This window comes from Mustela nivalis (assembly GCF_964662115.1).
Source record: "Mustela nivalis genome assembly, chromosome: 6".
NCBI classification, from domain to species: domain Eukaryota; kingdom Metazoa; phylum Chordata; class Mammalia; order Carnivora; family Mustelidae; genus Mustela; species Mustela nivalis.
In genome coordinates this window covers 154,689,862-154,713,575 of record NC_139025.1, presented here as the reverse complement: position 1 = coordinate 154,713,575, position 23,714 = coordinate 154,689,862, and the positions used below count along the sequence as shown (strand labels likewise).

The window sequence follows — 23,714 nt, the reverse complement described above, 5'->3', positions numbered from 1 at the left end:
GAGCCGCGGGGGCGGAGCCCTTGGGGGAGGAGCCTCGGGGGCGGGGCCTGGGGTCTAGAGCAGAAGCCCCGGGGCGCGATCCCACCTGACCCAGCTGAGTGCAGCCGGAGACCCTGCTCACTACTGACCAGCATGTCCTTCGTCGCGGTGGCCGAGGACTCGGACTTCCCCATCCACAACCTGCCTTACGGCGTCTTTTCCACCCCAGGCAACGTGAGCTCCCGCACTCGGCCTCCGGGCGGGGACGGGAGGGTGCCGCCTCCGCTGGGACCCTCGCCCCGGTCCGGGAAACCTGTGGCCAGTGCCCAGCAGGCAGGACGCGGGTCTCTGGTTTCTCTGCTGGACGCGCCCCGCGGAGGGCCCCGAAGTCACGGGGTGGGGAAGGGCCGTGGTTCCCCTGATGGACGCGCCCCGCGGAGGCAGCCCCTTGCCCGAGGTCACTGAGGGCAGGAGGGAGTGAGAGGGGGCGGGTGGAGGCTTTGGGGCGGTCTCTGGAGGAGCCTCTGGCGCCCAGCGTATGTGCGTCCGTATGTGGGTCCTGGTAACTTTCTGGATGGGCACATCATTGAGCCTCTGGGCCTCAGTTTGTGCGGGCGTGTGCAGGGATTAAATGCGGAATGAACCTGCCGCTGGCTCTCCCAGGCTAGCAGAGCAAGTGCAGTTGTTGTTTTGTAGGGTTGTTTTAAGATTTTAATTTTTTTGAGAGAGGGAGAGAGAGAGCAGCGAGCACGAGCAGGAGATCGAGGCGGGGGTGGGGGGGCGGGGGGGCGTTGAGGGAGGAGCAGGGGGAGAGGGAGAAGCAGAGGACCGGCTGATCAGGGAGCCTGCTGTGGGGCTCAATGAGCTGAAGGCAGATGCTTAACCGACTGGGCCTTACAGGTGCCCCAATGCCTGATTAGTGCTGCTGAGCAGTCGAAGCCCCTGGTCTTACTGCTTCCTCCAGAGTCATGTCGGTTTGTTAACTGTCCCCTGAGACACTGTGTTATGGCCACTGTTCATCTCGCAGGTTACACCCTTAAACTAGGATTGGGAAAATGTTGAGGTCCTCAGCATTTTTAGTAGCTTAGACTGATGAGTCCTTTGCTGGCCTTGAGCTAGAAGATGTCAAGTTAATCTCCCTCCAGCTAGAATTCTTTGAGCTCGAGGGTGGACTCCCGGGCATTCCCTTGCTGATCAAAAGGAGCCTTATGGACAGAAGAAGGAGCTTCCACTTAGTTAGTGTGGTCGGATTGGTAGAAAGAAATCTTTGAAAACTAGGGGTTTATTGGCAAATCTGCAAGAAGGTCCCTATGGAGGGACAGCAGGTTCCCTTGAATTTATTCACGGTATGTTTTGCTCTGTAAACCACAGAAGCCCAGAATCTGCCAGCTCCCAGCAGTGTTCAGGAAATATTTGCTAAGTGAAGCTGCTGGCAGTCTGCCCCTTCCGCCAGTGCAGACCTTTGACCCCAAGTGACGGGCCTTCTGTGGGCCTGTGTGCAGCAAATGCATGGCCTACAAGAGGCCATGTGTGGTTTCACAATGGCCAGGACTGAGCAAACATTGCAAGGCCCAGAAAGTTAACTCTTGGTCCCCTGGAGGGACAGGAATACAATGAGGCAGGTTAACCCTTGACCCATGTTAGCCAACCACACTCGTTCCAAGCTCTAGGGCAGATGACTCCGAAGGACTCCGGGATGACCCTGGGATGACCGGGATGAACGCCCCTTGGAGGGTGGCTGGTGGCCTTTGGACCTGAGCCCCTGCTGTTGGCCAGTTAGAATGTGCAAGGACAGCCACTGAAGAGGCTGGAGACAGAGTCCCTTCCCATGGCCTCTGAAAAGCACGCTGCCCCTCGGGCATTCTGGAAGGCTCAGGGCGTCCTCCTGGGGCAGACCGCCTGAAGCTGTCCTGCCCTTGGTGGGCTTGGCAGGGTTGCGGCTGCCTCTCCAGACTGGTCTGCTCGTCAAGGCTCCTGTCATTCCTGCATTCATTCTCTCATTCAGGGAACACCTGAGAACCCCAACTCTGGGCCAGACTCTGGGAGGGGGTCGGGGATCACAGACACAAGACACCCTCCCGCCATCTCAGGGTGCTTAGGTTTTGGTAGAACGCAGGAGGCTTTGTCTGTGAAGGTGGGAATGATGGCCTTGGCTATGGGGACGCCGCCCCTGGTGGTCTGCAGCCCATGGCCGAGTGGTTGGACTCCCTGTAGTCTGGCCCTGCCTCTGCCTGCTGGCCCTCTGCTGGCCCCAGGCACACTGGCTGCCATTCAGTTCCTGGAACATTCTAAGAGCATCTTGCTGCCTCGGGACCTTAGCAGGGATTGTCCCTTCTGTCTGGAATACTTTTCCTTCTACCCTGTGCGGGTCTAATTCCCTCCCCCTCTTCAGGACTCAGCCTCAGTGTCGCCTCTCTGATCCGGCTCCCTGCTGCCCCCCCATCCAAACCTATAGCCCATGCCTTTGCTTCTGGACAGTTGGCACCCATCCTTCCCCTGTCCTCGGTACTTGAGTGACCTTTGTGTCCTCCTGGTGTGGAGGTGAAGCTTCCTAACTGTTTTTATCTGAATGGATGTCGGCCCTGTGGCCTCGAGATAAGAGATTTACAGACATGAATTGAACTCCCACAGCAAACCTGCCATTCCGTTACTGTCCACATTTCATGGGGACACTGGGGACACTGAGGCTCTGAACGGGAAAGAGCCCTGCTGCAGGTCTCACAGCCAGTAAGAAGCAGAACTGGGGCTGGACCCCACGTGGGAGAGTTTCCCAACCCTGTGCTTTTCTGTCTTCATCAGCCTGGGCGTGGGGTAAAGCTTTCCTCTGAACGTGGTCTGTGGCAGAGAATCTGGAGGCAATGCATGTGCTTTCTCTCGCAGTCAGACCCGTGGGCTCTCTCTTCCCAATCTGTCTCCCTCACATGAGGCAGGGGACCCTGGGCCCTGAGAGGACTAGGGACTCGTCCCAAAGGACAGTATGGTGAGTGACAGAGCGGTGGGGACTCAGGTCCTGGATCCTGGCCAGGAGCCACTTCCCATCCAGCACTAAAGAGTTCAACTCTCTGCATTTTTTTGTTTTTAGTTTTTATTTTTTAAGATTTCCTTTTTAAGCAATCTCCACACCCAACGTGGGTATCGAACTCACAACCCCGAGATCAAGAGTCACAAGCTCTACCGACGAAGCTAGCCAGGTGCCCCTTTCCCTGGCATTTAAAGTAGACTGACCCCTGTCCTCAGGTCAGGGGCACACGAGGGCGCTCTGGGCTCGGCTTACAGCCGGGGAAGCTGGCCCCGCGCTTGTCACCCGGTGTCGGAGGTTGCTCTCGCGTTGGCTCCTTCCTACCTTCAATGGGCCTGGGGCCAAGGTCAGAACATGGCTCCAGGGTCTGCCGTGCACACCCCACAGAGCGTGGCCACTGGGGTCCAGGAGCTCATCCATCATGTGCGTTGCCATCTGCCGAAGGGGGAGGCTGGGGCCCGAGGAGTCAGAAGTGCCGCCTGGAAGGAGTAGCCAGGCCCCCAGGCAGGGCTGGGTCATTGTGTGGCTGTTGTCTGCCCCAGTCCCAGGGCCCAACGGGTACCAGGAGATGGCCACCTCCTCGAATCCTGCTGAAATGAGCGGCCAGTGAGGAGAAGGCCAGCCTGTCATCCCACCTCTAGGCTCTCTGGAGCTGAAATGGCAGAACTGGCCACCTGGGAGAGCTGGGAGCTCAGCGGTGCTTGGGTCTCTGGTTCCTTGTTGACCAGCAAAGCTCAGGAGCAAGGGCCAGGAGTCAGAGATGCAGCTGGATTTTATGTCGGGGCCCACATGTTCTCAGCAGCTTGGCTTTGTGGCCCCTCATGATCTGACTCCGTCCCATTTGAGCCAGAGCAGGCCTCTTTTATCCAAGCTCCTGGCCCTCAGCCCTGTGCCTGGGACACTCTGCTCTGCTGTGCAAAGAAATTCCCCTGAGGGAGGGCCTCAGTTAATCCCGGGAAATAATCCTGCTGCTCAGTGAGGTGGTGAGCTCCTCATCACCAGAGGCATTCAAGCAGTACCCGAGGAACTTCCCTGGGGACTTGCCTCTGTAAGGGGCGTGGACTAGGCCTCTTGCACCTAACCCCTCTCCAAGGGATGTTGGATTTATTTCCCATTCAGTGATCATAGATTCTTTCCTTGTCCTGGAAGCAGAGAGGGTCACCGGTTCTGCCCGGGCAGAGATCCCTGGGGCAGTTCAGTCCACTGGGAGACAAAGGGAGTTGGGACCCAGGCGCTAAGGACCCAGTTCCTCAGTCCCTCTCCTTAGAGGGCCATCTAGAGGGGGGCCCCATGGGCTCCTGACTAGCCAGATTTTTCGGGTAAAGAATCATGCCTGCCAAGGCCTTCCCCAGCGCTGACCAAACGTCTCCCTTCCAGCCAAGGCCAAGGATCGGTGTGGCCATTGGCGACCAGATCCTGGACCTCAGTGTCATTAAGCACCTCTTCACGGGGCCTGTCCTCTCCAGACACCAGGATGTCTTCGATCAGGTAGGACACTGAAGCGGCGTGTCGGCTGCGTTTGTTACAGACGGCACCAGCCGGGAGTCAGTCTCAAGTCCACGGCCCTGTGGGGTGGACATGACTTTACGGCCATGGAAATGGTCAGGTGCTGTGACGTCCATCCGTTCCATGGGTCGGGAAGGAGGACAGTGTTGATCGAGCATGTCCCATGTGCGGAAAGCTCCACACACGTCTCCCGTCCCTCTGGCGCAGGACCAGATCCTCGGTACCTGGTGGGGCTTTCATTGGAAATAAGCCACGATTCTCCCGTGTCACGTGGCTACTAGGATCGGAGCCCCGAGACCATGGTGCCGCTGCTCTCACGGCGCCAGGGCTGAGAACTGCCCCGCGTAGGGGGTGGGGTGCGTGGGGACGGAGCCCCCGCAGATGGAGGGTATGCTTCTGGGACAGGAACACAGCCCCCTTCGGTGGTCCCTGGCAGCACCCAGCACTGTGGCTCCAAGGCTTTGCCAATCGTGTGCAAACCAGGGGTGGCGGGGGACACGTCCCCCCGGGGCCAGAGAGAAAGTCCTGCGTGAGGGCCCCGAAGGTGGCCAGCCCCTCTCCCAGCCCCCCCCATGGGCCGTCCACCCTCTCTGTCCCCGTGCAGCCCACCCTCAACAGCTTCATGGGCCTGGGTCAGGCTGCCTGGAAGGAGGCGAGAGCGTTCTTGCAGAACCTGCTGTCCGCCAGCCACGCCAGGCTCCGGGACGACACGGAGCTTCGGAGACGGTGAGGGGCACGCGGATGTGACGTGGGCAGGTGGGGAGGAGGGGACAGTGCGGTCACGGCCATTGTGAGCCACCGCTGCAGGCTGGCGGTGGGGCTCTGGGCCCACTGGGAGGCCCCACGTGCCTGGACTGGAGGGTCCCGGCTGGGTCTGGCCCACTCCTGCATCAGCACCTTCCGCGTCCATGCGTGGCTCTCAGAGAAGGAGTAATTTGGCTTGTTTTCTAGAGAGGAGGCATCGTGGCTCTCACGGGCCCAGGCCCTCCCCAGGAGGCCTGCTGCAGCCTGCTCGGACCCTGGCCAGCCGGGGGTGCTCGCCAGAGACCAAGAGCAGGATTCCCGGGCTGGTTCGGTCCGAGCCTGCGGTGGACGGCCAGAGCAGGGACCCCCCTTCTCCTTTTGCGCTTGACCTTGAAGGCCCTGATTCTCGCACTTGACCTTGAAGGCCCCGATTCTGTGTTACAGGGCGTTCACTGCCCAGGCTTCAGCTGTGATGCACCTGCCGGCCGCCATAGGTACGTAGGGTCCCTGCACGGGAGCCGCTCAGGGGACCAGGATGGCTGGAGGGCTGCCTGGCGGGGGTGGGAATGGGGCGGGGTCCAGGGCTCTACCCCATGCCCTTCACGGACCCAGGCTAGTCTGAAAGCCAGAGCCCTCGTGGGGGGTTGCCGGCTGCCGGAATTTGAGTTAGCACTGGCTCCCTTGACAGCAAATCGCTCTGTCCTCGAAGCCACAGGACATGCTCCCAGCTCATCTGTGAGTCTGAGTCGGGGGTTTGAGGAAAGAGGGTCCTGTAGAACCCCCGGCGGAGCCCCCGGCAGGGGGTCTGGTGGAGGTTTCAGTGGGCCAGTTGCCCTTGTGCAGACTCCCTTAGCTGAAGCAGAGGGAGGCCCTGCACCCGCTGGGTGCTGGTGCCCCTGTTCCGGGCTTCGGGAACCCAGCACTGCGGGGCTGCGGCAGGCCTTGTGCTGTGCCTGCCCCGTTTGTCTCTGCAGCCTGCGTCCTCGCACAGCGTCCGGCGGGCCTTCCTGGTGGGGAATGTCCTTCGAAGGACGGGTCCGTGCGTCAGGCCCTACCCCATCCTAGGGTGTGTGGGTTAAAGCAGCTGAAGGGGCAGAGCACAGTGCACGGGTCAAGCCGCCCGCCTCGCCTGACTCCGCAGCCGCCGCTACCTTCCAAGGGCTCTCCTCCTCCTGCTGCCTGTGTTGCTCCTTTGGGCAGCTCCTGTGGGGGCAAGTCCCCGCTCCCCGTGAGGACGGGGCCTGCGGGACGGCTGCAGCCCGGCCCCCGCCCGCTCCTGAGACACCAGCCCCTCGACCCTGCGCCCATGCCAGGCGCCCGCCGTCTCTCTAGTGCCACCTCTCCTAGAGGCTTCACGGGGACGGCCTCACGCTGCGCATGAGCCTTCCTGTCCATCCCAGCATCACCCGAACTCCTTCCCTGTGTCTCCTGGAGCCTTTACTTTTTGTTAAGGAGAAACGAGCGTTTCGTTAAGGCGGTCTTACAGAAATGGGTTTGAATTGGGGTAGAATACATGTAACACACAAGTTACCAGCTGGGTGACGTTGGAGTGAACCGTTCAGCGGCATCGTGCACACGACTCCGGCGGGGCCTCTGGAATCGCGTGCCTGTCCCGGGAGGGTGGGGCGTCTTCCTGTCCGCCACCTTTGCCAGCCCCCCGCCCGCGATCAGGATGTGGACGTACACCAGCTACTGAAGACAGACAGGCAGTGGGAGCTCTGCGAGGACCCCCTCGGGACTGCTGTGTGCTGGGCTCCTGCCAGGGCCCTGGGTGGGGTCTCACGGCGGAGTGCGCAGCCCTGAGTTCCTCCCGAGTGGGCGCAGGGACATGCGGCCGTCCCTTGTCATGGTTCAGAAGACGCCGTCTCACAGCGTTTTGAAGGATTACTGTTGGAATGTCTGCCGAGGGCCGCGGTGACGCCCGCGGGGGCAAAGGGAGCACGTCCCTTTAGGGCTGGGATCGGGATCAGGATCAGTACTTATCTATGTATTTATTTACCAAAGATTCTATTTTTAAGTAATCTCTACCCCCCAACGTGGGGCTTGAACTCACAGCCCTGAGATCAAGAGTCATAGGCGTACCCTCCCCCAGCCAGCCGGACGCCCACCATGATAGTGCACTTTATTTGGTCATTTCGTGCCCTGTGGGGTGGGGCCTGGGTGTGACCTTTCTTGGTTTTGGTTACGGATTTCTTCTTCCCAAGAATTCCTCGGCTGTTACCTCTGGGGTCGGACTGTGAAGGCAGTGCGCCCCCTTCTCCCCCTCCGGGCCATAGAACCTGTGTCCTCCTCCTCCCCCTCCCCCTCTTCCTCCTTTCCTTGTCCCCCCCCCACTCCCTCCTCCCTCCCCTCCTCCCCCTCCTCCTCCTCTCCCTCCTGGATCAGTCCAGCCAGAAGGAGTGAGGGAAAGGTCCTCACAGTGTTGCTAGGGTTTGGGCCCAGACAAACAGGGAGCAGGTGCAGCTCAAGCAGAGGCGTGGGGAGCAGAGCCCTGGGCCGGGAGCGGTGAGGCGGGAAGCCCCGGGAGGGGGAGGGTGTCCGTGGTCTCTTTCAGTCTTGGCTCCTTGCTCCTCGTGGTTCAGAACAAACCGTGAGTGAGGCCCATTGTGCGGCATCTGGAGCCGGGCTTTGGACTGCGCGGCTGGGGTGTGCTCCCGGGACCTGGCGTGGCCCAGACGCCTGGTGGTCCCGTCTCTGAGCCCGACCCTCCCTGTGCCGGGCAGCCGGCCACCCTGGGGACCTCTCGTGTCTCCCCTGCAGGTGACTACACGGACTTCTACTCGTCCCGGCAGCACGCCACCAACGTGGGGATCATGTTCCGCGGCAAGGAGAACGCGCTGATGCCTAACTGGTGTGTCGGGGCCCGGGGCGCACCCAGCGCACAGCCGGCCTTTCCCCTTCCAGCAGCCCGTTTTCCCAGGGTCAAGAAACCAGGGTGGGGTGGGGGACCCACCACGTCCCACCTCAGAGGGACCGCCCCTCTGTCCTCCAGGCCCCTTCATCCAGAGAACAGGGGCCGGAGGTCCGTCCCCAAGCATGTGTGGCCCTTCTAGGCTCCTTCCTTCGTAAGCCGTGGATTACGGCTCTATGGGCACGCCTCGCATCCTAGCTTTCTCCGTGCCTCAGGCGCACCCGTGCTCTTTGCCAAAGTGTGGTCAGCCCATAGCGTGAGCCGAGTTCATTTCTGGGATCTGCACGGGGGCTGCTGGGGTCTCCGAGGCTGGGCCCACCATTAGCCCCGTTTCGTGGGGCAAAAGCAGGCTGAGGAGGGTGCGCTTGCCCGAGGACAGACGGGGCCAGGGGCGGCTTTTGACTCCCAGGTCAAGGCCATGCCCCACTGGGAACAGGGAGCCAGATGCTGTGTTGTCCCCTGGGGTGGTGGGGGACGTCCCTCGGAATCGAGATGAGGGAGGCCGAGGGACAGAGACAGCAGGTTAATGACCCAGAGATGTGCAGCAGCGAGGCCAAGGCCGCAGAGCAGGGCGGGCGAGTCTGGGGCACACCGGGCTCTGGGGTACAGGCTCCGGGCCGAGTGGGGCAGCCGGGCCGTGTCCGCCCGCAGGTGGGAGCGAACGGGCCTCTCTCCGGTGTCGGAGGTGAGGCGGCCCACGGCTATGCCCTTCTCACTCTCTGCACGTGTCCTTTACCACGCGGGGTGTGGGTGCGCCCACCCTCTGACTCCCTTCCCCCAGGGGCCAAACTCTTGCCGGTTTTCCATACTCTCCCACACGTTCTGGCCTTCTCCCTGCCCGCCTCTCGGTGCAGTCCCTGCTCTCTCATTAGTCTGGAGGAATGTTCTGCAGGTCATAGACACGGACCCTTCACTGTGGAGCAGGGTAAATCCTTCCTCCCGGCGTGGCATCCTCTTACTTGGCTGTCTTTCCCCACATCTTTTTAAATGACATTCACTTTCCTGCCGTCCTGAGTCTTTATCCAGCCCAAGGACTTGGGAGATAGTCTGCTTTGCTCTGTGCACCTCCTGGAGCCTTATATGGCACAGGTTTAGACGTGCAGCCCACCTGGAATGTCCCTGTCCGCGTGGTTCTGTCCTGTGGTCCTGGTTCTGCTTCCTGGACAGCCGCACGACTGCGCTAAACCGGTGGCTTCGGACGACAGACATGGAGCCCTCGGGGCTCTGGGGGCCGGCCTGGGGCTGAGGTTCTGGCCAGGCTGTGCTCCCTTCAGAGCCCTCAGGGGACAGTCTGTGCCCTTGCTTCTCCAGCTCTGGGAGGCTGCAGCTGACCTCCAGAACTTTCTCATCTGGGACAGCTGAGTCCCCGTGAAGCACTAGCTTGCCGGCCCCTCCCCGGCTCTGGGTGCACCGCTCTCTGCGATGGCTCTGAAGCAGACTCGTGCCAGCCTTTCCGAGCCGGCAGCGCGGTGTCGCCGCGGCTCCCCTGAGTCAGGGCGGGGGCCAGCCCCTCCTCCAGCGTTTGTGCTCACGGTGGTCCCTGTGCACGGCGTGTGTAGACCACACTGTGCTTACCCCTTGGCCCGTGGATGGATGCTTGGGGCGGCCTTTGGGCTTTGGAACCACGTGTATGTGTGTGCACTCCTTTTTGTTTCTGATTCTGGAAACTGTCGAAATCTCTTCTGTGGCGTGTAACGGTCGCCCCCCCCCCCCCGTCAGGCTGCACATTCCCGTGGGCTACCACGGCCGCGCCTCCTCCGTCGTGGTGTCCGGCACCCCGATCCGCAGGCCCATGGGCCAGATGAGACCCGACGACTGTAAGTGGACCCAGCGCCCGGGCCTCACTGGTGTCCGCTCCGTGTGCCCACGTGGCCGGTTCCATGGGCCCGGCCCCCACCACAGCCTCTCTCTCCTGCCACCCTTCCAGCTAAGCCGCCCGTCTACGGCGCCTGCAGGCTCTTGGACTTGGAGCTGGAGATGGTAAGCCGGGCCTCGGTCTCCGTGTGGGTGTCCCACCGCCGCCGCGCTCCCCGGGAGGGCCGCCCGGGCTCCTTCCCCTGCCTTCGTGTTCGTGAACTTGCGAAGGGGTGACCGGCCACGTCCCCCGCAGTCCCCACAGAGTCGCAGGGCTCTCGGGCGGAGACGCCCCGAGTGAGGGAATCAGAGCGCTGGGCGGTGCTCCGGCGTTCTGTTCCGGAGTCACCAGCGGACGATGGACAAGGTGCCCTTTGACAGAGACACGGGGGAGCAGGGTTAGGGAGTGATTGGCCGAGGCAGGCCCTGTATTTCCGCAGGAGCCAGGCGTCTGCACCTGCTCGTCCCAGCTGTGTGTGTTCTGTATGGACGGACTCTGTGCGACGGGGCTGCCCCACCCAGCTCCCCCCGGCCCCACCCACCCGGCAGTGGAGCTCGGGCCCACGTAATGTCAGGACCGTGGCTGTTTCAGGCCTGCAGGTTCTAAATTAAGCTTTTTGTTTGAGACACTTGTAGAATGACACTCAGTTGTAAGAAACAACACGGAGAGCCTCCGAGCACCCTCCGCACGCTCTCCCCAGGGCTCACGCCCCGCAGGGCGGCACCTACCGTCGCCTCCGCCCCCGGACGCTGGCATGCGTCCCCGAGCACCCCCCACACTGCAGGGCTGGGCACTCTACCAGGGGCGCTGAACTCTGGGAAGTCCCCACGGCGGGGGGACGAAGACAGTGACAGGGGAGGAGCTGGACCGGGCGGGAAGACTCTGGCGCAGCTCTGTGGGCAGCGAGAGGGCAGGAGCGGAGCCCCGTGGGGGCACGCGCAGGCAGGTGGGCGGCAGGGAATTCCCACCTTCCCACCGTCGGCACCTGTGGTTTCAGGTGGCGTCCTGGGGACCTGTGAGTGTCCGAGACAGCAGGTGGAGGAGGAGGGGTTGTGGGGCCGCCGGGTGGGGCCGTGGGAAGCCAGGGCTGGCTGGAGGCAAGCTGGATCCCTGTCCCTCCGGTCCTGCCCTGTGATTCTCCATGGGTTCCACCCAGAGGCAGGAATGCGTGGGCACTTCCCTACAGCAAGGCCTTCCCAGCCAGCCCCCTGCTTCCTGCGGCAAGGGTGCCCTGCGGACCCCGAGAGGAGTGGGCCAGCCTGGTGGCGCCAGAGAGGCAGGGGGGAACAGGGTGGGTCTGAGGGGGCCTGCAGGCCGCCGCCCCGCCTGTGTTGGTCCTGTTGGCGGTGGACACCAGGCCGAGCAATGTGCGGAGACGGTGCAGGGTGGGGAGCACGGACGACCCACTCTCGGTGGTGCTAAGATTCTGCAGAAATCGGTGCCCCTGGTTTTTTAAATTTTTGAATCTCGATTGAAAGATTTGCTGTGTTGAAACACTGTCACAGAACAAATCAAACGGACAGGTCTTGGAGTGTCACAGCCGGTTCTGTGTGTGTCTGCCCACTGTTTTCCGCGTTTCTCCCTGTGATGGGGTCTCCGGCTTCTGCTGGTTTCCCAGCACCGTGTTGGGTTCGCCTCTGCAGAGGGGGAGGGTGGCGGGGTGGGGGCCGTGGGGGATGCCCTCTCTGGCCCTCCTGGCTGCGTTATGGAGGCCGGCTTCTGATCTTTTGTGACACGATTATACACCCCGGGATTTCTGTCCCCCATAAGCCCGGTGTAGCTGTGATGCAGAAATGCATGTTGGTTCACGTCGTAGCTGAACGGCAGCGTGGGGGGTGGGTGCAGACGTGCAGGGGAAGGGGCACAGCGGCCGGGGGCTTGCTGGGGGTGGGGGAGGGAGGCAGTCACAGGGTCCAGAGCGGTCAGGAGGCCGTGGGTGGTCCCCACTCTCCCAGGGTGACTCGCCGTCCGCTCAGGCACATCCGTGACTTAGAAATGCAACGGATTCATAGCCTACCTGGGTCCCCGGGGGCAGTCCTGGTCCCTGGCCCGGCTTGGAGACGCCTGACTCCGCCCTCCAGGCCAGTGCCCCCACTGATCAACTTCTCCCCCGTGTCAGGCTTTCTTTGTAGGCCCTGGGAACAACTTTGGAGAGCCGATCCCCATTTCCAGGGCCCATGAGCACATTTTTGGGATGGTCCTTATGAACGACTGGAGTGGTAATTACTGGGGAGGGCGCGTCCTGAGGCCAGGCTCCCTGTGCGTGCCCTGCTCTGGCTGAAGTCTGGGTGCTGGCCGTGGCTCAGCAGCTGTGGATGGTTTCGGGGTCTGGTGCTGGCCAGAGGTTGGGAGCGTGGCTCAGGGGTCACGCAGACATCTCTGCTCTGAGTCCCGGGCCAGTCACCGCCCTGCTCTGATCTCTGGTGTTCCTGGAAGCTACCTGGAGACAAAACTGACATTTTCGAGCACCTCTGTGCCCACCCCCCACTGGGTGCTGCAGCCCTGTGTGCCCCCGTTCACAGGGATGGGTTGGGGCTCAGACTAACTATAGTTAGTCGCTGGGCAGAGATTTCAGACTAAAGCAGCTCACCGTCGCAGCGGCTCCTGACCCCTGTGCCGAGTGTCTGAGTCCCCGCCTCCCTCCCACCCCCTCACCCCCGGGGAAGGATGAGCTTCCAGCCCCTTCCTGGGGGGATGCCTGCCTGCTCCTTCTCTTTGCTGTAATCCGGCGCAGTGACCTCAAAGGACCTTTGTCCTTGGCCCTGAACGCTGTTGCCCGTGGTCCCCATGGTCCTGGGCAGCCTGGCTGGGGTCGGGCTCTGTCCGGTGCTCCTCGGTGGAGGGAGGACAGAGCCTTGGGGCCCTGCTCGGCCCTTCTTCTGCAGCTCGGGACATTCAGAAGTGGGAGTATGTCCCTCTTGGGCCATTCCTCGGGAAGAGTTTTGGAACCACCATCTCCCCGTGGGTGGTGCCCATGGAGGCCCTCATGCCGTTCGTCGTGCCCAACCCGGAGCAGGTAGGTGAGGGCTCTGCGGGAAGCTACCCCGCGGGGCCTCTGCCTCGCCGGCTGCTTGCCCACCAGCCGTCCACACTGTGGGCATCTGCAGCCAAGCTCGGAGCCCCCCGTGGGCCCACGTGCTGGGGGACCCCTTGCTGTGACCCCAGGCAGGCCTGGCACCAAGCATCCTGCCTGGGCTTTCCCCGCTCCCCGCACAGCTCTTGGGGGAAAACACAGAATTCGACACCCTTCGGAGTCCTCAGAGGCCAGCAGGCAGGGAGAGAAGGGGTCCTGCCCACGCCGCCACCTTGCACGACTTCGCCAAATTCCTCTCTGTGCGGTGGCGCCCCCTGGAGCCCAACTTGTAGAGTGCAGCCTGGAGCCAGCCTGGTCTCAGCCCCACTTTCCAGGCCTCCCGCCTTGTGACCTCTCCCCCCTGGACACTTGGCAGCCCCCCGCCCCTCCCCGCACTCTGTCCCCTGCCTCCCATGTCTCCCCGAGGCCCGGATGCTCTCAGCCCTGTGCTGCCCCCGCAACTCCCTCCTGGGGCGCCGCACTGACATCTGTTGTGCTCAGAGCTTGGAGTCCCCCTGCGAGCTGATTCCTCCTGAAGCAGCCCCCCCGCGGCCCCCGCTGCATCCCTCCTGCCCCTCTCCTGTCCACCTTCCTGGGAGCCGGCCCTGCCCAACACGGTCTCCACGGGGCCTGTTACTTATTCGAAGTTTTCTTTTAAAGCAGGTCCCGTTTTCAAACTCAAGTAATGTGTTTAGAAAAGGAAGGGTTTTTTGTTTGTTTTTGCTTTGTATCCCTGCCTGTGTCACTAGCCAGCCAGTTAATCATAAAAAGAAACCCGTAACTGTTACAGTCACCCCAGATTACTCGTGCGTTGCGCGTCCGGGGACACTGTGGTGCGTGGGCGGCCGTGTGGACTCCGTGGCCTGGCCGTGGGGCTGCCTCCACAGGGCCTGCTCCCGGGCTTTCTGGGGACAGTTCTGGTCTGACCCCTGTGCCCTTGAGCTGTGGGTGGTCCTCCCCTGGCTTCTTTCCTGAGCCTGGACTGTGAGACCACCCTGGTCCCTGCTGTGTGGGGGTCTCCTACCTGGGGGTCTGGGGGGGCCCTGTGCTGGGGGAGCAGGTGCTGGTACACTGTGGGGGCCCCCCAGGCCGGCACCATCTGTCAGCAGCCCCTGTACTGTGCTCGGCCCTCATAGGACCCCAAGCCCCTCCCGTATCTGCGCCACGACCAGCCCTACACGTTCGACATCAGCCTCTCCGTCGCCCTGAAAGGTACTGCCATGGAGTCGGGTGGTGTGTCCAAGGCCGCGGTGGGCTCAGGTGGCCGTGTGCCATTGCCTAATCGCTCCTGAGCCCCTGGGGGGCGGGGACGGTGCAGGGAGAGGGCAGCACTTGCTGCAGGGGGTCCTGCAAAGGGAGGAGAGCGGTGGGGCACCCCGTGCTCAGAGGACACCACAGGGGCCCACAGGGCATCAGCAGCCTGTCGCTGCCAGACGGCACGGAGTCCGGGTCCTCCCGCCTCTGCCTGAGTCCTCTCGCCGCCCGCCAGACAGGACCCGCCCAGCCTCTGCGCATGCCCCACGCTCCATCCCAGGCCTGTTGGAAAGCCCAGCCCTGCTCTCTGGGGCCCCACAGTGGTCCCCCACACCCAGTGGTCCCCCACACCCCACCCTCGGTCGGCTCCCAAAGCCTCGCAGGTGGGGCCTGCGTGCCCTGGAGGCTCTTCGTAGAACATTAGTGGCAGGTGTGGGGCTCTGCAGGCCGTGGCTCGGGCCCGCCCCGCCCCGCCCCTGCTCCGCTCTGGGGCTCTGCCTCTGCGGGTCATGGCTGAGTCTGTCCGCCCCAGGGTGCCATCTGTCCTTTCATGTTACACTGCGGGAAGATGAGGCTCAGAGAGGACAAGGGATTCACCCCAAGTCATTTCGGGGGCTACTGGCCAGGCTGAGAGGAAAACCTGGTGTCCTTGGATCTAGGCTGGTCTCTTCCAACCCACCGACCCTCTCTGGGGCCCATTTCTGTCTTAGGCTCATCTGTCTGCCTAGAAACATCCAGGGGAATGCCCAGTGGGGGACGGGATGATTATCAAGGAGGTGTGGTGTCCAGAGACAGAGAAAGATCTAGAGGGGGAGGACTGAGCTCAGGGATGGCTTCCAAGACGCCGTCCCTGCCGCAATCCTGAATGTGGTGTTCTCACGGCCCCAGCTGGGATCTGGGTGACAGGTTTGGCCCAGGGTAGGCATGGGGACCCTGACCTGACCTCGGCCAAAGAGCACACCTGTTCTGTGCAGTCTCGAAGGGGAAGCCAGGGCCAAGGTTTCTGAGGGAGTAAAGGGTTTTCTAGGTGTGAGCACGGCTAATGGCCTGGGGTCCCGGCCTGGTTCATAAATCCTGCTGACGTACATCGTGAGCTTGGCGCTGCCCGTCTTGGGGAGAGGCAGACAGGCTCCGACCTGCACACGGTGTCCCGGCGCTCGCCTCCGGGCAGGTCCCCGCTCCGATGTGCTGTGAGCTGCCTGTTTCACGGGCCACAGAACCGCTTACCTTACAAGTGGTCCCCCTCCCTGATCCAAGGAGTCACGTCCCCTTGTTGACACTGCTTGTGTTTCCAACAGGAGAAGGAATGAGCCGGGCAGCCACGGTGTGCAAGTCCAATTTTAAGGTGAGCTTTGAAGCCGGGCTGACCCCTTCTTGGAAGGGTGGGAGGTGGGGTCGTCCTCCCGGGAAGGAACTGGAGGCTTGCTTCCATGCTCGGATATGGTGATGGCTCAGTGCATGGGGCTGGAGCTTCTGTGGCCCTATTCCTTTCCAAAGAGACCACGAGGCCACGGAGACCCCTCCAGATGCAGGCCATGTGGACATGACTGGTGATTTCCTTGGGGGAGTGATCGATGTTCATGTAAGGGTCCATGGGCTTCTTCTGTCCTGGTGGGGAACGGATTGATCCGAGCGACTTCCATCTGCTTTAGCCGAGCTTCTCATCAAAGCGGAACTCACACGCAGGAAAACCTAGAAATTCAGAGTCAGCATCCCTGCATGGCCAGCACCGGGCTGGGGAACGGGAGATTTGCAGGCCCTCCACGGCCCCCCCCACCTCCAGTCATGTCCTCTCACCCCCTCCCCCCACAAGGGGACCATGAACTCAGTCTGCTGTTCAGTTTTATGGAATCGGAGGGTACAGCGTGCGCTCTCTTCCCTCCGGCTTCCCTTGCTCCCGAGTTGTGGCCGTGCGGTTGGGCCGGGCGGCTGGTCCTCGAGGCGCTGCCGTCTGCTGTGGTCCGTTATTGTAGGTCCACCGGACTTTCTGTCTCTGGAGACAGCCCAGCACCGGTTCTCCGCTCCATGCTTGGTGGACACACGCGTTGTTTTCCTCTGGGGCGAGGACAGACTCCCTGGGAACAATCCAGGACAGAAATGGGTGCGCGGGCACTTTCCGGTGGGGTGTGTCCAGGAGCGCCGCCTCTGGCTCGCACAGCCCATAGGTGTCTCCACTCAGACGTGGTCCCCAGGAGCTCGAGGCAGCCCGCACACCCCCCGCAGCCCGTCCTCTCCCGGCGGCCATTCGCGGCTCGTCCTGCCCGGTGGGGCTGCCCTGCACCTTGGCCCTCGAGCTGCTCCAAGCCCTGAGCGAGGCGTTTGCGTCTCGCTAGGGAGTCACACAGCTGGGCACCTTTTCATGTGTTTTCCGAACAGTGAGCATTCTCCGAGCAACAGAGTCCCACCTCCTGTAGTCTCCCTTCTAACGGGGCCTTGTTCTGGGCTCCTTAGGCAGCTCAGACATCAGGGGGCAAGAGCCCATTCCAAGTTCTCCTGCATCTGGACGTGTGGTTCCAGGAGCGGCAGATCTCAGCGGCTGTGGGCGCGGAGAAGCGTGGGCGGGCACTGCCTCTGAGCGTCTGGATGGCCCCGTGGTCCTCGGCCCCCTTCCCCAGGCGGAGCCCCCTTCTTGTTCCTTCGTTCCCAGGCCCGCCTGACATCCTGCTGGCTCTGGGCTTCAGAGCCAGGGAGACAGGGTAGACACGGAGTATGGGGGTGGGGGTAGGCAGAGAAGCCTCTGCTTGTTGAGGTTTGAAAGCACGCCAGCTCGGGACCCCAGGGTATTCACAGGGCAGCAGGCAGATGGGCAGGTTGTAGACTGAGCATCTGAGCAGGGAGAAGGTCGGCCTTCTTGGAGAAGACCGGCTGGGGATGCCTGAGGGAGCAGGGTTGCTGAGGCCAGAGCACAGCCAGGATCGAGGGGAGGGGGGACACCGGGAGGACAGCTCGTGGTTGTTGTGAATGACCGGGGTGAGCTGGTTGGGGCACCGGGAGAGAGCCCAGGGGAGGCCGTCTGTCATGGGTGACTGTGCAACTGCCAACCAGGAGACTGGGGTGAGCCACCTCCCTGTCCCTGTGTCCCTGCCCACAGCACATGTATTGGACAATGCTCCAGCAGCTGACCCACCACACCGTCAACGGCTGCAACCTGCGCCCTGGGGACCTGCTGGCTTCTGGAACCATCAGCGGGCCGGTGAGTCTCTGAGCCTTGGGCGCTGCTCGTGTAGACAGCCTACTCTGCACACAGATCTGAGGCCCTGAGCACGTCCTGCAGAAGGAGCTTCCTCCCAACCCCTGGGCCGCATCTTACAACTCCTCCTTCTACAGCTTCATTCGGGGTGCGGTGCATGAGGGGTTTCCTTGCCAGGTGCAGACCTAGAGACATTGTCTCCTCTGCTTGGGGGACCGAGTGACACATGGGGGAGTCAGGGAGTGGCCGTGGCGTCTGGCCATCACTGGCTCATATGCACCCTCCCAGGATGAGATGGCCCCTCTGTGATTGCCCTGGACCCCCCGTGCCACCATGAGCCCGTGGAAGAGTCATAGAACCTTAGGGGATGGTGCCTGTGCCTGTCGCTTCCTACCGGGTCCTGACCGCAGCCCTCGGGTCAATGGGAAATCTCTTCCCAGTGGGAGGGCGTCGGGTTCACTCACTGCAGCCCCCGGGGTGGGCAGAGGCCTGGGCACCCTGTTCCAGTGCTGCCCGAGTTCCGAACAATGCCAGCAGGGCACGGGGCAGAGGTCCCACCGAGGCAGGGTCTTTGAGGGGCACAGCACCCTGTCCCTGCCCGGGGCTCCTCGGCTTTGCCAGGAGTCCGCTCTGCCCCCGACACGCTCACCGAGATGTAAGTACATGTGAGGCTTCCCTCCCCTTGCTGCGACGAAGGAGCCGGAGAGCTTCGGGTCCCTGCTGGAGCTGTCGTGGAGGGGAACAAAGGCCATTGACCTGGGGGACGGACACACCAGGAAGTTTCTACTGGACGGCGACGAAGTCATCATAACTGGTGAGGACGGCCCCTCCGTCCGATCTCATCCCCTCTCTGGCTTTCCCAGGCCACGTCTGCTTCTCGTGACCTTCCCCCCAGCCCCGGGGCACTGGGGACTTTAAACCTCAGATCCTGGGACCGGAAAGACCCCGGCAGTCCCACTCTGCCTCCCTTCCTCCGGAGCAGAACTGGGGAGCAGTGGCAGGCCCCCGCGGGGTTCTGGGCTTTGCCATGCCAGGACCCCGTGTCCTGTGACTGGGCTGAGCTAGGACGCTCTGCCTGCCAGATGTTATCACTCGAGGGGAAGGCCCCGCGATGACCCGCAGCGCCCTCTGTCCCGAGTGCACCCCAGGTCCCACCGGCAGTGTGACCCTCACCAGGTCCTTGACCCTCCTGGAGTCTGCTGCCTCGTCTTTATTTATGGACATTTTATAAGATTTCATGTGTCTGTTGGAGACAGAGATCATGAGAGGGAGGAGGGTCAGAGGAGGAAGCAGGCTCCCCACCGAGCAGAGAGCCCCGTGCGGGACTGGATCCCAGGACCCGGAGATCATGACCTGGGCCGCAGGCAGATGTTGAATGACGGAGCCCCCAGGTGCCCCTGTTCCTTCGTTCTCGCACACCTGCTGTGAGGCCCCTTCTGGGGTCCAGTCATGAGTAAGGCAGATGCAGGGTCTGGTCTTCGGGAGCCCCCGGCAGGGTTCAATCGCGTGCCGGGGGCCTCGCTGCCAGTAGGTGCTGGGACGGAGGTCCCCTTGCGGCAGTGCTCGTCGGGACCCTCACGCACTCCGAAGCCCTTGCTTCCCTTCTCAGCATCGCGCGTCTCTCCGGACCCGTGTTTGAGAACGCTCGCGTGCGGATCCGTGGGCACACCCAGTGCCCGTGCTCGCATGCCGAGTGCCACATTGTCGCCCTACTTCCTTGGCCCCGTCCTCGGGCCGCTGTCTCTTCTGTGGGCTGCCTCTTGACCCCCTTCTGTGGGTACAGGGTGCTGAGCGGCCTTTCAAGGCCTCACGCCCCCTCTGTGCAGCTGCCCGCCCCAAGCCACCTCTCCGTGCCGGGACTGCCGGCGTGTGTCCGGCCGCTGCGTCTGTCCTGCCGCTGGACACCAGCCTCAGGTCTGCGCTCCCGTCCCCCGTCTGCTCCGGGCCGCCTCCTGGCTCCCTGGGGCCTCTTGCTTCCGGTGTGCACCTGCTGCCCCTCTGATGCTGCCCTGCCCTTGGGGGAGCCCCATCGGACACCTGCGTGCCCGTGGGCTCCCATCTCGCTCAGCCCGGGTTGTACCTTTAGGACACCGGATTCTGGTTAATTGTGTATGTGTGTGTCCCGGCTGGACTAGCAGCCTGGACTCCTTCCTTGGGCTGCTGTCACAGATGGCCACACACCCGCTGGCTTAAAACACCAGAAATTCACTCTCTCCCAGTTCCGGGGGGCAGAAGTCTGAAACCCAAGTGTTGGCAGGGCACCCTCCTTCTAGTGGCTCTCGGGGAGGACCCGCTCCGGCCTCAGCCGCCTGCTGGTGGCTCCCGGTGTCCCCCTGCGGCCACATCCCTCCACCCTCTCCATCCATCCTCACCCGGATTCTTCCGCGGCTCCCGTCTCGGTGACGCGCTCGTGATGGCCTTTAGGGCCCGCCGGGGTCATCCCCACATCCAGGACCCTAACTTACTCACGCCTGCAGAAAGTGTGGTGTGAGGGGCGGTCCGGGCTCCAGAGCCGAGTTCTTCGGGGTCATCGGTCAGCCGATTGCACAGTGCTGCGAGAGCCGGCAGCAGCCCCGCGGTTCTCTGCAGGCTGACTGTGTGCGGACGCACAGCGGGAGTTGTGCGCTGTCGCTTGAGTAAGCAATGCGGAGCTGGTAGAGAAGGTGCAGGCAGAGCTCGGGCCTCACCGTCCCCACGGCCCCCGTCACGGCCGGACTCCAGCTCCGCGGAGGTTTGCTGAGAACCTGCCGGGGCCAACCCTGTCGTAGCGTGCACGCCGCCCGGACTCCGTCTTACACTCACGGGAGCCCCCGGCCCAGGACTCCTTGCCCCGGGTTATAGAGCAAAGAGCTCAGGTTGACAGCCGGCGGGTTGCTTGCTGGCGGGAAGCTGGGGTGCAGCACCGGTCCTCTCCGTGGCCGTGGACCTCTCTGTGGCCACGGTCCTGTCTGCGGCCAGTCTTATCTCCAGGGTTTCTTTGATGCTTCTGGACCCATTGCAGGCCCTCGGTCCTCCTTTAGGGGCTAGAGCACCAAGCCCGAAGCGTTTTCTGGAGTTCTGGGTGGGGAGGGAGTTGGAATGGGAGAGGAGGGGATGGCAGCTTCAGCTCCCTGTCCCTGCCCCGGGGCCCCCACCAGCCATCAGGCAGCGGCACCAGCCAGGGGCCCATGTGGCTGTGGGAGGGTCTCAGCCCCCATCGGTGCAGCCACACCACTCCCTCGCAGCCCCGCAGCTCAGGCTGTGCGTCTGTTTGCTCTCCGCTCTTGCTCCGCGGCTCCCCCAGCCCCCGTGAGCCCCGCAGACGGTGTCCATCCTCGTGCTCCCTCCGTGGCCCACTTTTGGGCGAGGAGGCCTCCCCCGTCCATGGACCGTGCCCCGCTGTTCTTCCCCCTGTGTCCCCTGGCCCGCAGAGCCCCATCCCTGCAGGATCTCCTTTCTTCCGGTGTTGATACAGACTCTTCCCTGGTATCTGTTACCTTGGACCATTTCCCCAGGGACACAGAGAAGGAGAACGTGACGTGTGGAATCAGCCCCATCCTGAGCCCGACGCTCTTGGGGGCAATCTTGACGTCAGACGCAGAGCTGCACGAGGAACACAGCAGCGCGGTGGTTTACGAGGCGCGGGCCGTGGGCCAGGAGCCGCGTGTTCCCCACACGCATCGCCACCGGGGCTCCCGCGGTGCCGTTATTCTGGTTTACAGAGAAGCCCTTGGAGGTCCCGGGCGGTCAAGGACTTGGACCAGAGCCACACGGTGTGCAGGTGGCCGTCCCAGAATGCAGCCAATGGCCTTGGGACACAAAGCCCACCACTGTCGCCCTCCGCAAAGGTCGCGACCCTCCCCCATCTGCTTTCCGAGGTCGTTTCCTCTGGTTTGGTTCTGTGCCGTGATGTGGTTGGGCCCTCCTGACGCTCCGGTGGCAGAGAAACCCCTAGTTTCAGGCCCGGCGCTGCTCCCTGAGGCTGGTCCCACGCCCCCCGGGCTCTGCTGTCGGGGACAGTGTGTGCCGGCAGGAGCGGCCTTCTGGGAAGCTGGGGGACTGGGCTGCATCATGGATTTGTACCCCCATTGGTGGGATGGAGCAGGGAGTGGGCCGCAGCTCAGTGTCCAGGGAGGGCTGGGGAGGTCCAGCCCTTCCAGAGAAGGTGGGGGGTAATGCTTTCACCTTCGCTCTCAGAGTTGGTGGTGGCAGGGGAGAGGCAGGGGAGCTGGCTCTGACCTCTCGGGTCCCTCTACCCCTGCATGGACACACCTGTCCCAGCTTCTCCTCTCTAGACCCAGGAGCAGCATCCTGGGGGCTTGTGGACGCTCTGGGGTCCCTCCCAGGCTAGGTGTGGCTCCTTTTGTCCTCTGGCCCCGTGGGCTCAGCCAGGACAGCTCTGCCCTCGGGACATCCCGCAGGTCCGCAGATAACCTTGGTTGTCATGAGCAGGAGTCTGAGATGCCGCTGAGCGTCCCGGCATGCACAGCCAGCCTCACTAGTGGGGACACCCGGCCCACGCCGTCAGCAGCACTGTCGGGGGGAACCCATCTCGGCCACCTGCTGTGCAGTGTGCGGTGGGAGGGTGTGGCCGGCCTTGCCCACGGGGACGGCTGGTGGGGAAGGGAGACGATGGAGTCATGGTCTGTGTCCAGGAGGTGGGTGGTGCCCTCGTGGGACCAGGGCAGGGGCCGCGTGATGGACCGAGTCAGGGAGGAGGATGGGCGTCAGTTCCTGCGGCTCGCCGGGAGGAAGGCCCTCGGAAGAGGCTGCCGTTCTGACTTGGTCGCTTTGATGTTTATGTTTTCTCATGGGTGCTGGACCCTTGTCTCCTCGTATCCCAACCAGGCACCAGAAGGCACAGCCCCAGACTCGGAGCCTCTCTCCAGCAGGTGGGGGTGTCTGGCGGTGGGTTGGTGTGACTCAAGGTCATGGCCAGCCCCTGCGGGAGCCCCTGGCGCCACCCCCTCACCTGCTCTGGCCTCCGGGAGGCCCAGGGCCTGGGGGGGAGGCGATGCAGACTGAGTGGCCTGGGCCGAGGCCTGACCGTCCTAAGTCTGGGCGTTTCCATCTGCCTTCTCTCTGGGGCTGCCCCCGGGGTCCCTTTAAAACACAGCTGTACTGTCATGTCTTGCTGGAAACTGCTCCGTGAGCTGCAGTGGCCTCAGAATCAGGCTCAGAGTCTTTATCAGGCTCCCTGTAGGCAGCCTCTCTGGGGCCCACGCGGCAGCTCACGCGCCCTCGGCCTGGGGCTCTGTGCCGCGCAGCACTGTCCCCGCGGTGGTGAGCTCTTACCGGCCCTTCCAATCCCAGCTCAGATGCTCCCGGCTCCTCCACACTGGCCTCTCGGAACCGCGCACACCGCGCCCTCTAACTCCCATTTAGCCGGGCCTCCCCGCTCTCCAGATGCCCCTCCTACAGCCTTTCCCTCCTCCTGTAGAAGTGGGATCGGAGGCTGAAGCCCACGTCGGTTGAACCTCAGGCGTCTGTGGGACTCAGGCAGTGTGGCCTCTGGTGCATTCGCAGACCGGGGCTTTGAACCCAAGCCCCCTTGGGGGAGGGGTGGCCCCACAGGAAAGCTGCGAAGCCCGTGCTTCTGAGGGCCCCTGATGGCAGGCCGTGCCTGGAGTGCCTCTCAGTTCCCCCGTGGCTCTGCTCGGCTTCTGGGGACGGTGGTTCTTCTGTTGAAAATATGTGTTTGTCGTTCCTGCGTTGGGCCCAGCGGACTGGGCTCGGGCTGTGCTCCCCCCGAGCCCGGCAGCCTCGTAGCTAACCCTGTCCTTCTCCGTCCCAGGACACTGCCAGGGGAACGGGTACCGCATCGGCTTTGGCCAGTGTGCCGGAAAAGTGCTGCCTGCCCTCTCGCCCGCGTGACCGTCTCTGCGTTGCTGGACGTGAGGAGCTCCCCACCCTGTCTGGGCATCTGCGGCCGTCCGTGGGGCTGTGGGCCTGGTGCTTCGTGCAGGGGTGAATAAAGCCCGTGTGCTCGGCCTTCCCACTCTGTGCCTGTGCCGTCGTGGTGTGTGAGCGTCACTCGTGCCCTTGATCTGCTCCAGGGGGCTCCTGAGAGACACTATTCTGTTTCCTCATTCTTGAGTGATGCGCATCCTTGTCCTTCCCATCACACGTCCGCTGGGGCGCGGAAGAGAGTGGCGCCTGCACTAGTTAGGGTTCTGGGAGAAACAAACGAGAGGATACCTATGT

General features: G+C 62.9%; 1 protein-coding gene across 1 annotated transcript; it reads left to right on the top strand.

The window, feature by feature from the left end:
• The first annotated feature begins 33 nt into the window (after window positions 1-33).
• Window positions 34-23,511, top strand: FAH (fumarylacetoacetate hydrolase). Its single transcript, XM_082734342.1, has 14 exons — window positions 34-213; window positions 4,376-4,486; window positions 5,109-5,230; window positions 5,693-5,742; window positions 8,009-8,099; window positions 9,879-9,976; window positions 10,087-10,139; window positions 12,134-12,233; window positions 12,900-13,030; window positions 14,224-14,299; window positions 15,640-15,686; window positions 17,433-17,534; window positions 18,228-18,345; window positions 23,305-23,511. The coding sequence occupies exons 1-14, from the start codon at window positions 133-135 to the stop codon at window positions 23,382-23,384; spliced, it is 1,260 nt and encodes a 419-aa protein (XP_082590468.1). The 5' UTR covers window positions 34-132; the 3' UTR covers window positions 23,385-23,511.
• Window positions 23,512-23,714: the final 203 nt, after the last annotated feature.